Genomic DNA, 12,283 nt, shown 5'->3' with positions numbered 1-12,283 from the left:
GATCAGACCAGAAACGGGAAACTTGCTATAATCGGGTCCGATCCTCTATTAATGCTTGATTCCTGCCAAAAACAGATTAGATATTCTGATTGTATCAAGATATAATCGAAATCAATAAGGAAAAGGCAATAATCAAAGTTTCCCTAAAAAGACAACTTTCCAAAAGAGAATTGCTTCTCTTTTAAGAAGTTTCCAAACAAAGGAAAGTTTAGCTGAAAAGTGCAACTTTCCTAACAAGGAAAAGAGCAACTATAAACCGAATAAACAAGGTAAGAAATCAGTTATGAATGCACAAGAATCTTACCATAAAAGAAAAAATATTTTGTCAACTAACTTGCCAAAAAAGGACTTTACATATATTTTTTTTGGTTGAATGAGGGTTTTAATACAAATCAATAATCAAGGTATAGAGTAGTTAGTATGATTCATTTAGTGAAAAAATTAGTTATATTGTTTCTAATTTTTTTTATAAAAACGTTCAGGTTGTAAAAGAGGATTTTTTTAACTTGGGGTTCTACAATGGTAGTCGCTTGCAACATATTTGAATTAGAGGTACACTTTAATCATTTTTTAATAATGGATAATGTATATTTTTTTATATGTTTTTTGTGTGTATATTTTGATGGTATCTTGTCACTGCCAAATACCAGTAATAACAATATGTAACCAGCTCTTTTATATATCTAACCTATAGTTTTCTTTAATTAACATCACCAGATAACAAGCCAATGGCAATATATAATATACTTTCAGTATAAATGAATTGTCCAACCTCAATTTTTTGCCTAAATTATAAAAATGTATGAATATATAATTAAGGAGCGTGTTAGTTTTTATATTAGTGATCAATCATATAAAATACTAAAAACTAAATTTAGACTTTAAAAATGAATTTAACTATTCTTAAAAGCAGTGTTCACAGATGACATGTTTTTTTATTCTTATAGTATTTTGAAAAATGTAGGGAAACATTGGAAAGTAAAGCTACTTAGTAGTTTCTCAATTTGAAAGTATTGTTTTTATTTTTATAGTATTTGGATAAATGGAAGAATAATGGGTGGGCTATTCAATGTCTCTTTTTCTCTTTCTCTTTGGCTCGACCGCATCATTTTTGCAAGTCCTTCGGTTGTGTCCTTTTTGTAAGCATCTTGCACATTTATTCTGTGTTGCTTTGTCTAGTGCAGTTTTATACCTTTGTTTCTTTGGCCTTCCTGCTGGTCTCTTGTATATTGGTGGCAATACTTGAAGTTGTTTGATGTTATCAAGCAAGTCCCATGTCTTTGGGTCACCTATTGGTAACACAGAACCTTCATATGTTGCAAGAAATGCTTCTTTTGTGTAGTAGTATGAGCAATACTCATAGCATTTCATGTGTCTTTTTGATATTACAGCCATTGCATGAGAACATGGCATTTCATCATACTGAAATCGTTGACACATGCATGTTCTGTTTTGGATATCCACAATATAGGAGTTTTGCAATTCTTTTACTGTGTATATGACAAGATTGGATGTTTGCACCTGTGAAATGTAAAAGAGGTAACCATTAGTATAACTGTTTTTTTTTTTACTTTGTGTGAAGTAACAGAATGCGAATAAGTAGCATATAAGTGAAGTTTTGAGGTTACCTTTAGTTTCTTACTGCGTTCCAGTTTATCCTTTAGTATATTTTCTGGTACTTTTGCTAATGTTGTGAATGTGGACAAAGCTCTATTTTTGTTTTCCCATGACCATTTTTGAACCAAGCAACGTAGACATTCGAGCAGTGTTCCAATCGGTAGCTCTCTGATTTCTTTCAATGCTGAGTTCACAGACTCGGCGATGTTGGAGGTTAATGTTGAGTAGCGTTTATTTGGGCTACAAAGCCTTGTCCATTTTTCTAGGCCAACTTCATTTGTCAGGTAAGGACGAATTCTACTATCAATGTTGTCTAAGTCCCTCATGCAATCGTCGAAGTCAGTTTGATTGTATGCTTTTGCTGCACAGTAGAATGCATCTCTTAGATCATCTCCTCCTTTTCTGAATCTTGTTTTTATATTTTGGAACAAATGGAAGCAACATACCCCATGCATCAAGTTAGGGAATACTGATTTCATTGCTTTTGCTATACTTTCGTGTCTGTCAGAAATTATGCATTGGTCTTCACACTCCCCATATGAATCTTTGAGCTTTTCCATGAAGTATTGCCATGATGCATCATTTTCAGAATCAACTACTGAAAAAGCTAGTGGGAATATGTGTCTTTCGGCATCTTGTGCACTAGCAATTATCAATGTTCCTCCATATGCATTCTTAAGGAAAGTTGCATCAACCACAATTAGAGGTGTGCAGTGTTTCCAGCCTTCTATTGAGACTCCTAATGCAAAGAATAGGTACTTAAAATGCCCATTGTCATGTTGGACTAAGTCTGTTATTGTTCCTGCAAAATTATGAGAGAGTGTTGTCCCATTAGAGCTACTGATTAGTTGTTATAAGATTAAGTGTAGTTTAAGACCAAAGAAGTTATACCTTGCATTTTTTGATCATGTGTAGAATCCCTGGAATTTCATTGTATGAATCATGTGGGTAGCCTATTACTTTTTCCGAAGCCTTCTCTTTTGCTCTCCAAGCTTTTTGGTAAGAAATTGAGACACTATAGTCTTCTGCTACATCATCAAAAATCTCATTTGGCCTGTAGTTTCTTTTTGGATTTCTAATTTTTCTTTTGATGCAGTCAGCTATTATGTTACTTGTTGCTTGGGGGTGATCGTCATGGATGCGTTCTATTGAGCATGTATGATCTTCCACAAGTTTTCTGACTTTGAAGAGATTAGTTTTTCCATGTTTTGTTGCCAAGAAGTACCATTTACAATTTTTATCAACACACACTAAGCTGTAGTCCTTTGTTGATGATCTTTTTACCCTGTGCTGTTCATTCATTTTGATTGCATATAGGCTCATGGCAAGCTTTACTGTTTCCTTGTCTTGGAAAATTTGCCCAACTCTTATTGTGTCAATCCTTGGATCTTTGATGATGTTTGTTTTGTTTTCCCAGCTTGAGTTGGTAGCTTCTATAGTTTTTTCTGTGATGTAATTAGCTACTGAGAGTGCATAATCTGTCCATGTAGGAATTGGATCAATATCTTGTATATATGGTGTTGGGTTTTATGCCCTAAATAAAACTCATTTCAATATAATCAGATTTACTTATTAATATAGATCAGAAATAACATTTAATGTTGCATGGTTCACATGATTTATTTCATGATTATATGTACATAATGTATAGATTCATCTGAAACCCTTTTCACATACTTGATCCTGTTTATTGTGCCGTCAACACATTGGAAAGTAAACATGACTATGTGAATAAAGTTTCCTAGATTTATCAGACACAGGGTTTTACTGATATGATAATCTACAACAAGAATTTACTTGTATTTGGAGAAATACTATGTTCTTTCCAGAGCATTGGTTAAAATAAAGCTCAGGTTGGATGCATGGAGTATGCATCGGAAGGGACCGATATTGAACTTTGACTTAGATTTAATTAAACTTACCGTAAAATCTATTCAAGTCAATATCGCCTAGTTGATCCTAGATCAAATGATCTTAATCCTGTTATGATTAGGCTCAATCTTGAAAGGCTATTCGTGTTCCTTGAATTGTTAGTTAAGCCTACTATTAGGTCAGGGTGATACATACTTTTTGGGAACACGGTAGTGCAATTGAGTGGGAGCGCTAGCATAAACATGGAATCTATAGCTTCTATCTGGCAAATAGTAAGCAAAGGATGATCTCCTTCGAGCTTGACCAAACGAAAATAAATGGTGGAGATCTCATTTCACATAAGCTGAAATATCATTTATACGGGGTCAAGTGTTTTAAGGATAAAATACATAGTAGGGTGTTACGGTAATTTAATCCCTTTACTGTGTAGATCATTCATATAGAGGATAATTGATCACATTAGGATTATAACAATGGATAACTAATGATGTGTCTATATGGTGGAACATATAGAGCATTCTATATACTGAGAGTGCAATTCTAAGTTCTATGCGTGGATTCAACGAAGAATTAATAAGTTAGTGAATTTTAGTGCTAAATTCTTGATCTACTTATTGGAAGCTCGGTTATATAGACCCATGGTCCCCCCACTAGTTGAGATAATATTGCTTGTAAGATTCATGTAATTGGTTTTGATTAATCAATTATAATTCTCAAATTAGACTATGTCTATTTGTGAATTTTTCACTAAGTAAGGGCGAAATTGTAAAGAAAGAGTTAATAGGGGCATATTTGTTAATTATGATACTTTGTATGGCTCAATTAATAAATATGATAAATGACAATATTATTTAATAATTATTTATAGTTATTAAATAGTTAGAATTGGCATTTAAATGGTTGAATTAGGAAATTGGCATTTTTGAGAAAATCAGATACAAAAGGTGTTAAAATTGCAAAATTGCAAAAAGCAAGGCCCAATCCACTAAGTGTAAGGCCAGCCACTTTTGTAGGAAATTTAAACTGATTTTTTCATTATTTTAATGCCAAATAATTCAAACCTAACCCTAGTGGAATGCTATAAATAGATAGTGAAGGCTTCAGGAAATTCACACTTAAATTTCTACTTCTTCTGATTCAGAAAAACTGAGCTTTCTCTCTCCCTATCTTTAGCTGCCACTTCTTCTTTCTTCTTCCTTTGAATTTCGAAATCCTTAGTGATTAGAGTAGTGCCCACACACATCAAGTGATACCTCAATCATAGTGAGGAAGATCGTGAAGAAAGATCATCAGCAAAGGAGTTTCAGCATCAAAGATTCAGAGAAAGAGATCCAGGTTCAGATATTAATAATGCTCTGCTACAGAAAGGAATCAAGGGCTAGATATCTGAACGGAAGGAGTCAATATATTCCGCTGCAACCAATGTAAGGTTCCTTAACTTTATATGTGTTTATTTTATCGTTTTAGAAAGTTCATATTTAGGATGTTAATAAACATACTTGTGAGTAGATCTAAGATCCTGGTAAAATAATTTCCAACAACTGGTATCAGAGCCATGGTAATTGATTTACTTGCAAAAAATTTGGACTTTAAAACGATTGTTTGTATGTTCTTTGGATGGTATCATGTTGTATTGAGTGTTATTTGATGATTGATTGATGTTTGTAAATTTTCGTGAAAACTAATTGCGATTCTGTTTCTGGAATTATTTTTATTGGATAGTATGGGAAAAATTAAGCAAGTTAGCCTTTTACAGAACTCAATTTCGATTTTATTTGAATTAGTTATGAATTTTTGAAGATTTGAAAAAATCGGAAATTTTGTCTTGATATTTTCCTGCGATCGCAAATGCGTAAAATACGAGTTCACAATTTTTTTGTTTTTCTTCGATTTTTCATGGAATTAACTTCCGATTTTTGGTATAGTTTTGTATTTATACTATTACTATTCCTAATTCAATTCTAATTATCTTTTTGAATTAATTTAATATTTTTTAAATTTAATTCAAGATATTAGTGTAATTTGAATTTGAATAGAATTAGTATCTATCTTCTTGCTTAAAAATCTATCTTATTTTAAAATTTGATTATATCTTATCTTATTTTAAATTTAAAAATAAGATATTTATAATCATGTAATTTTTAAATGATATAAGATATTTTGCTAATCTTTTAAATTTTGTTATTTTATTTATTTAAATTACATTTAAAATTTGAAAAAGATATTTATTTATCTTTTCTAATTTTTTATTTAATTTTTATTTATAAAATAACATTTAAAATTTAAAAGTAGTTAGCAAATTTTTGAAATGATATTTAGGTTGGTTGAAACCTAATTTTTCAAAAATTGTAGGTTTAATTTTAAATTTAAATTTTTTTAAAAAAAATTTCGAATTTTTCAATTTTTTTCTTTTAAATTTTCGAATTTTTTTTTATTATTATTTAATTAATTATTTCGAAATTAATAATTTAATTTAAAATTAAATAAATCCTACATCCAACTATCTAGCTAACCTTGTTGCAGGAGTATGTGTTTTAGCTTGTTTGTAAGTTTTTAAAACCTATTATTACTTGATTGCAAATAGCCATGGTTACTTTTTGCCAGATCTGATGGCTCCCTTGGTCAAGTTAATAATTTGTAACAGGTATATTTACAATCTTCTTTCATCTGTGTATGACCTAGCAACATGATAGGACCCATCCAAAGTGTGCCTGTGTGAGCCTATATGTTTAATTTTATTATAGATGCATATAGGTTGTTGTTGCTAAAATAAATTATCATAGTTATTGATATAATTTATTTAGGCCCATTTAGTTTTTGGGCCTATTCAATTAATAACAGTTGTTCTTATTAAGGTTAAATTCCTCTCTTTTGGGCCTTGTGTGAGAGTTGGGAGCCATAGAAGTGGGTACGACATACTGAACCCAGCACCCCCTCACATGAACTACCCCAATTGTGAAGGCCCATTTGCCTGATTTGAACAACTGTACTAGGTTAATTACACTAGTTTAACCTAATAAAATTGATTAGCAACATAATTAATTTCATTTATTTTGAAATTAATTTAAGAAAAATATAGTTTAAAGAATTTTTTATTCTAAGCTAAACTATATGTATTTTCTTGTATTTAATTAAATATAGAATTATAACCATCTAGATTCTTTCTGGAACTTAATTTAAATTTTTCATTAAATATTCTTATTTAAGTTGATATTTAGTTATCTACAACTAACCAACTTAAATCTGAATATCTTTTGAATTTCAAATTTCAAAATTAAGTTGAGGAATTTTAGGCATTGGTTATTAAGATTCTTTAGATATTTTTTAAGTTAATATCTTTTCGAATATTAACTTAAAATGGAATATTTTCAAATTAAGTGGTTACAACTTAATTTTTGATATTTAATTAAATTTAAATTTGAAAAATATTTAAGTTCTAGATTTTTTCTAATACAACTTAAATTAGATTTTTTTTCAAATTTTGTGGAAAAGATACTTAGTCAAATAAGATATTTTCTAGATAGTTATTTCTAGACTACTTATTATTTCTAATATTAAATAGGAAAATATTATACATTGTGAAATTAATTATTTATATAATTAATTTTGGTACAATTTATTTTAAGTATATTTTTTCCTAGTATTAAACTAGAGATTAATAATTAAGCCTTCTCTACACTTAATTATTTATTTCTTGAATTTAATACATTTAATTAATTTGAAAATTGAATATCTAAGTTGATTTTTATCATCATACTTAAATATTTCTTTTTCATGACATTTAATTAAATAGAAAATTATTTTTAGTTGAAATTTATTTTTTCAACTAAATTTAAATAATTTTCAAAATATATTTTTTCTTTATTTTATTAATCAATTTTCGAAATTGCATTTCTTAAATGCTAGAATTTCGAATTTTATCTTGAAAAATAGATTAAGTTGTAAATTAATTATTTATTTTAATTAATTCTTGGATCAACTTAAATCGATGATTTTTTCATTTATTGATTAATTTAAAATAAATTGAATTAAAGTATATTATTAGAAATTGAATTAATTAGTCAAAGGAAAATCTAGATAGATGATATTTTTGCTTGAAGTATTTTTCTAGTGTATTTAATTAAATAGAAACTTAATATTTAAGTTGATTTTCATCATCATACTTAAATATTTGAAATTTTTCTTATATATTTAATTAAATAGGAAAATTATATTTTTTGTTGGAAATTTATTTTATTAATTAATTTTGGGCCAACATTAAATTAGAATAATTTTTCCAGGATTAATTTTTTATTTTAACATGCATTTTCGAAAATTGTATTCTTAAATACTTTAATTTTTCGAAATGCAATATATATATTTATAGAAAATTAAATTTGAGTTGTAAATTAATTTATATTAATTTTGTAACAACTTAAATTGAATATTTTTCTAAATATTTATTGGAAATTATTACTAAGATGGAAATAATTCATGTTATTTTTTATATCCATCTAAGTAAAATTTATAAATATTAAATTAAAATTTATATTTAGAATTTTTCATTCTAAATTGGAAATTTTAAATAAATATATATTTAAAATAATTAAATTAAATTAAGAGAATCAAAGAAAATACAACTCACTTCAAATAATGAGCTTGATTATTATTAAGATATTCGATCTCCATTGTGGGTTTTACACCGCGTTTGTTTTAGTGAGTAATCCTCCCTAATGGAGGAACGTTCATTAGCAATTTCGCACCGTTTAACCTCGCATGATAAGTAGTTTGTAAGTGTTTTGTATGGTATGGATCACCCTAATGGTGGCGACTATACTTGACTTGCAAATTATGAAACAATGGTGGAAGCTCATAAGATAGAATTGCCTTGACTCTCGCCTAAACGGGACAACGCTGAATTCCAATCTTGATCGAATAAAAGGTTGCTAGAATGGTTATCATTTTAGATGAGCTGACAACTCTATTCAATGGATGATGCTTTGACTCTCGCCTAAACGGGACACTGTATCAGTTTGTTGAAAAACCTTGGAAATTATTTAGGATTGTATGTTTTAGTATTTTCACTTGTCATTCCTACTTGCTATATGCTTATAATTTCTGAATTGTGTATGAATTTATATTGAACCATGTTATTTTCTGTTATTAAGTTGTAGTTTAATTTCGAATCTTCATTGTTGGTCTAACATGTTTGTTTTTCTAATAAGATAAATCCCTAATGGATTTTCACCATTAGACATACAAAATAGTGTAAGATCTCGAAAGATAAATATTGTATATGCAACATCTAGCTGTTCATCAATTGATGACACCTTAGACTAGTATTTTTACAATATGAAACAAGAAGATTACATAAATAAGATTACTTTGTCTTTCGCTAATCGAAGCATCGTTGGATTCTTATTTATAAATGAAATTATCCTAATTCCTCTTAGCTTATTCATTTCGAATTAGCTTCAAAACATATCATTGGATGAATGGTCTATAAATCATTTCATGTCATTCTACATTTTCTCTTAAGAAATTAAATGACGCATATGATTATAATCCCGAAATTCTATTCCCAATTGATATAAATCCTCAATCTTAGAAATCTCCTACTTGTATGGGCAAATCTGACTTAGAGTTTGTATTAGTAGTGTTGGTCCAAGATAGAATTACTCATTATATTTGGTATAAATTTAAGTCTTTGACTTTAATTTTAGATTCCAAATAGAAATTTTCTTATATTTCTAATTCCAGAATACAATATAGTTACACTTTCTCAAGTGTTTAATATCCATCTTCTATTAATGGATTCAAACTGTATGGAATATGAGTTAGGTATTCTGTGACCAGGATCCACTTGCACTATTCTAAGAACTCTTTGATGTAACTAAACCTATGTCATCAAAAGACTCTACCACATTTTTTTTAATCTATGGCATTTGTATCTTGTTCATAGTGGATTTGACAAGATCAATCTCTGCAAAGAGTTAATATGCCTATATCCACTGAAAGTAGTTCATCTCATTCGCAGATGGATGTACATTCAGGGGTGGATATGAGTTTTTCGTTGTATTCTTAAAACGATAACTCTAGATTATACCTTTTAGCAAGAAATTTGAAATGTTTGAAAAATTTCATTAATTTCTAGCAATGGTTAAAACCATTAAGGTAAGTGGTTAAAGATCTTGCGAACTGATAGGGGTGGAGAAATAGTTAGTATATATGCAGTTCAAAGATCATTTGAATTATATCCAAACTTACCTCCCCAGAAATTTCGAGTTGCATGTTGATGATTAGTTACTAGTCGTTGCCTAATTCCTTCTATGGTAATACAATTTCAGAATGATGTAATGGTTGTATACTTAATGTAAATCATTACTAGATTCATGGATGACCTAATCAAAATCTTAAGAAAAGCTAGAACTATTAACCATGGTTTGTTAGCTATTCTAAGTGATTAGGGGTGGACCATCCCATTGTCAATAGATAAGAAAGTGTTTGTTCAAACAAATACTACTTTTCTAAGATAATGACTAAGTCTGAAAACAAGTAGCAAATAAAGGAGATATTTTTCTTGATTCCAAAAGTGTTCTATCATCTTATATAACATATGATGATCCCACTGCCTCTGTTGTCTTGTCACAACCGAAGAGATCAATACCATTTAGTTTTCTTCGACATAATTCACGGTACCTTGTCGTAGTGGGAGAGTTTCTAGGAACTCACCTTCTTATGACTTGGGAGACACTAGTGATTAAAATCCATTGTGAGTTTAAACAAGTAATGGATTGTCAAGATAAGAAACTAAGAAGAAAAGCCAATAGAACTATGGTTTAATCCATTCACATGGAATAACCTAAAGTTTTCTATTACAAGGACATAAAAGGAAATTTTAGTTAACAAGTCTATTTTATGGACTTAACAAAACTTCCTGTTCCTAGTATTATAGGTTTGAGTATATCTAAACCTCTGGCTTGTGGTATACCTGGTAATTACTTACTCTAATGCAAGCAACTTACTTTAGTGAGATGCTGAAGCATTTTCTTTCTAATGGCAATCTATAGAAGCTTCACAACTTCTTAGACATAGATTTTATTTATCTAAGGAAAAGTCTTAACTATTCCAGAAAAGATAAAGCCATGAAAGAATTTCTTATATCAACAGTGAGAGGTCTTAGATATGCTTTTGTATGCCTTAGACCATACACCTGCTGTTGAGTGGGAGTAATGAGTAGGTATCAGATTAATCCAGGAGAAGAACATTGGAAGACAATCAAGTAAATCTTAAGATTAAGAAGAGGAACTATATGTTAGTCTATAAGGGTGTGTTTAAAACTCTTAAACTACACCATATCAGATTTCGAAATTTGCCTTTGTGCTAGTAAATCTTTCTGATAAGATGGTGGTTACTCTGGGGGTGGAATAGTAATTTTGGAGAAGTGTAAAAACCTATCTGAAGTCTCTAGGTCTACCAGAGAGGGACTGAATGTTAAGGTTGCAGGAAAGGTACTTATTCAGTCTAAGGAAAGTTCTATACATTTTTGGCATCATTCCAAATTGCCTTAAACTACTAGTGTTAATTTCCTGATTAACCAAAAGTAGTTGCCAAAGATATAGAATCCAGTATCCCAAGAGAGTAGACATATAGAGAGGAATTTCACATTATCAATGATTTTGTGATTAAAGGAAGAGTAATAGTGGAGAAAAGGTTGTGTTTAATTCAACCTTTCAGATTCTATTACGAGGAGCTTACTACTACTACACTTGATTTGTATATCAAGGTGTTGAGATTATTTGAAACGCACTTTTTGTTTTATATTAGTGCAAGTGGGAGTTTGTTGGGTTTTATGCCCTAAATAAAACTCATTTCAATATAATCAGATTTACTTATTAATATAGATCAGAAATAACATTTAATGTTGCATGGTTCACATGATTTATTTCATGATTATATGTACATAATGTATAGATTCATCTGAAACCCTTTTCACATACTTGATCCTGTTTATTGTGCCGTCAACACATTGGAAAGTAAACATGACTATGTGAATAAAGTTTCCTAGATTTATCAGACACAGGGTTTTACTGATATGATAATCTACAACAAGAATTTACTTGCATTTGGAGAAATACTATGTTCTTTCCAGAGCATTGGTTAAAATAAAGCTCAGGTTGGATGCATGGAGTATGCATCGGAAGGGACCGATATTGAACTTTGACTTAGATTTAATTAAACTTACCGTAAAATCTATTCAAGTCAATATCGCCTAGTTGATCCTAGATCAAATGATCTTAATCCTGTTATGATTAGGCTCAATCTTGAAAGGCTATTCGTGTTCCTTGAATTGTTAGTTAAGCCTACTATTAGGTCAGGGTGATACGTACTTTTTGGGAACACGGTAGTGCAATTGAGTGGGAGCGCTAGCATAAACATGGAATCTATAGCTTCTATCTGGCAAATAGTAAGCAAAGGATGATCTCCTTCGAGCTTGACCAAACGAAAATAAATGGTGGAGATCTCATTTCACATAAGCTGAAATATCATTTATACGGGGTCAAGTGTTTTAAGGATAAAATACATAGTAGGGTGTTACGGTAATTTAATCCCTTTACTGTGTAGATCATTCATATAGAGGATAATTGATCACATTAGGATTATAACAATGGATAACTAATGATGTGTCTATATGGTGGAACATATAGAGCATTCTATATGCGAGAGTGCAATTCTAAGTTCTATGCGTGGATTCAACGAAGAATTAATAAGTTAGTGAATTTTAGTGCTAAATTCTTGATCTACTTATTGGAAG

General features: G+C 29.8%; 1 protein-coding gene across 1 annotated transcript; it reads right to left on the bottom strand.

Moving 5' to 3' along the window:
* Window positions 1–1,062: 1,062 nt before the first annotated feature.
* On the bottom strand, window positions 1,063–2,919 carry LOC115696634 (uncharacterized). Its single transcript, XM_061118595.1, has 3 exons — window positions 2,571–2,919; window positions 1,629–2,419; window positions 1,063–1,521 (listed from the first exon to the last, which is right to left on the bottom strand). The coding sequence occupies exons 1-3, from the start codon at window positions 2,917–2,919 to the stop codon at window positions 1,063–1,065; spliced, it is 1,599 nt and encodes a 532-aa protein (XP_060974578.1).
* Between the last annotated feature and the right edge of the window lie 9,364 nt (window positions 2,920–12,283).

Source organism: Cannabis sativa, chromosome 7, assembly GCF_029168945.1.
Source record: "Cannabis sativa cultivar Pink pepper isolate KNU-18-1 chromosome 7, ASM2916894v1, whole genome shotgun sequence".
NCBI classification, from domain to species: Eukaryota; Viridiplantae; Streptophyta; class Magnoliopsida; order Rosales; family Cannabaceae; genus Cannabis; species Cannabis sativa.
The sequence above is the reverse complement of the archived record's forward strand: the minus strand, read 5'-3'. Positions and strand labels throughout refer to the sequence as shown.

What these genes read in the sequence shown, in the direction of transcription:
- LOC115696634 (XM_061118595.1), bottom strand. Translation starts at nt 2,919, where the DNA reads ATGAATGAACAGCACAGGGTAAAAAGATCATCAACAAAGGACTACAGC. An exon ending in GGCTTCGGAAAAAGTAATAG is followed by an intron (nt 2,420 to 2,570) that starts GCTACCCACATG and finishes ATAATTTTGCAG; the next exon opens with GAACAATAACAGACTTAGTC. An exon ending in AACGCAGTAAGAAACTAAAG is followed by an intron (nt 1,522 to 1,628) that starts GTAACCTCAAAA and finishes TACATTTCACAG; the next exon opens with GTGCAAACATCCAATCTTGT.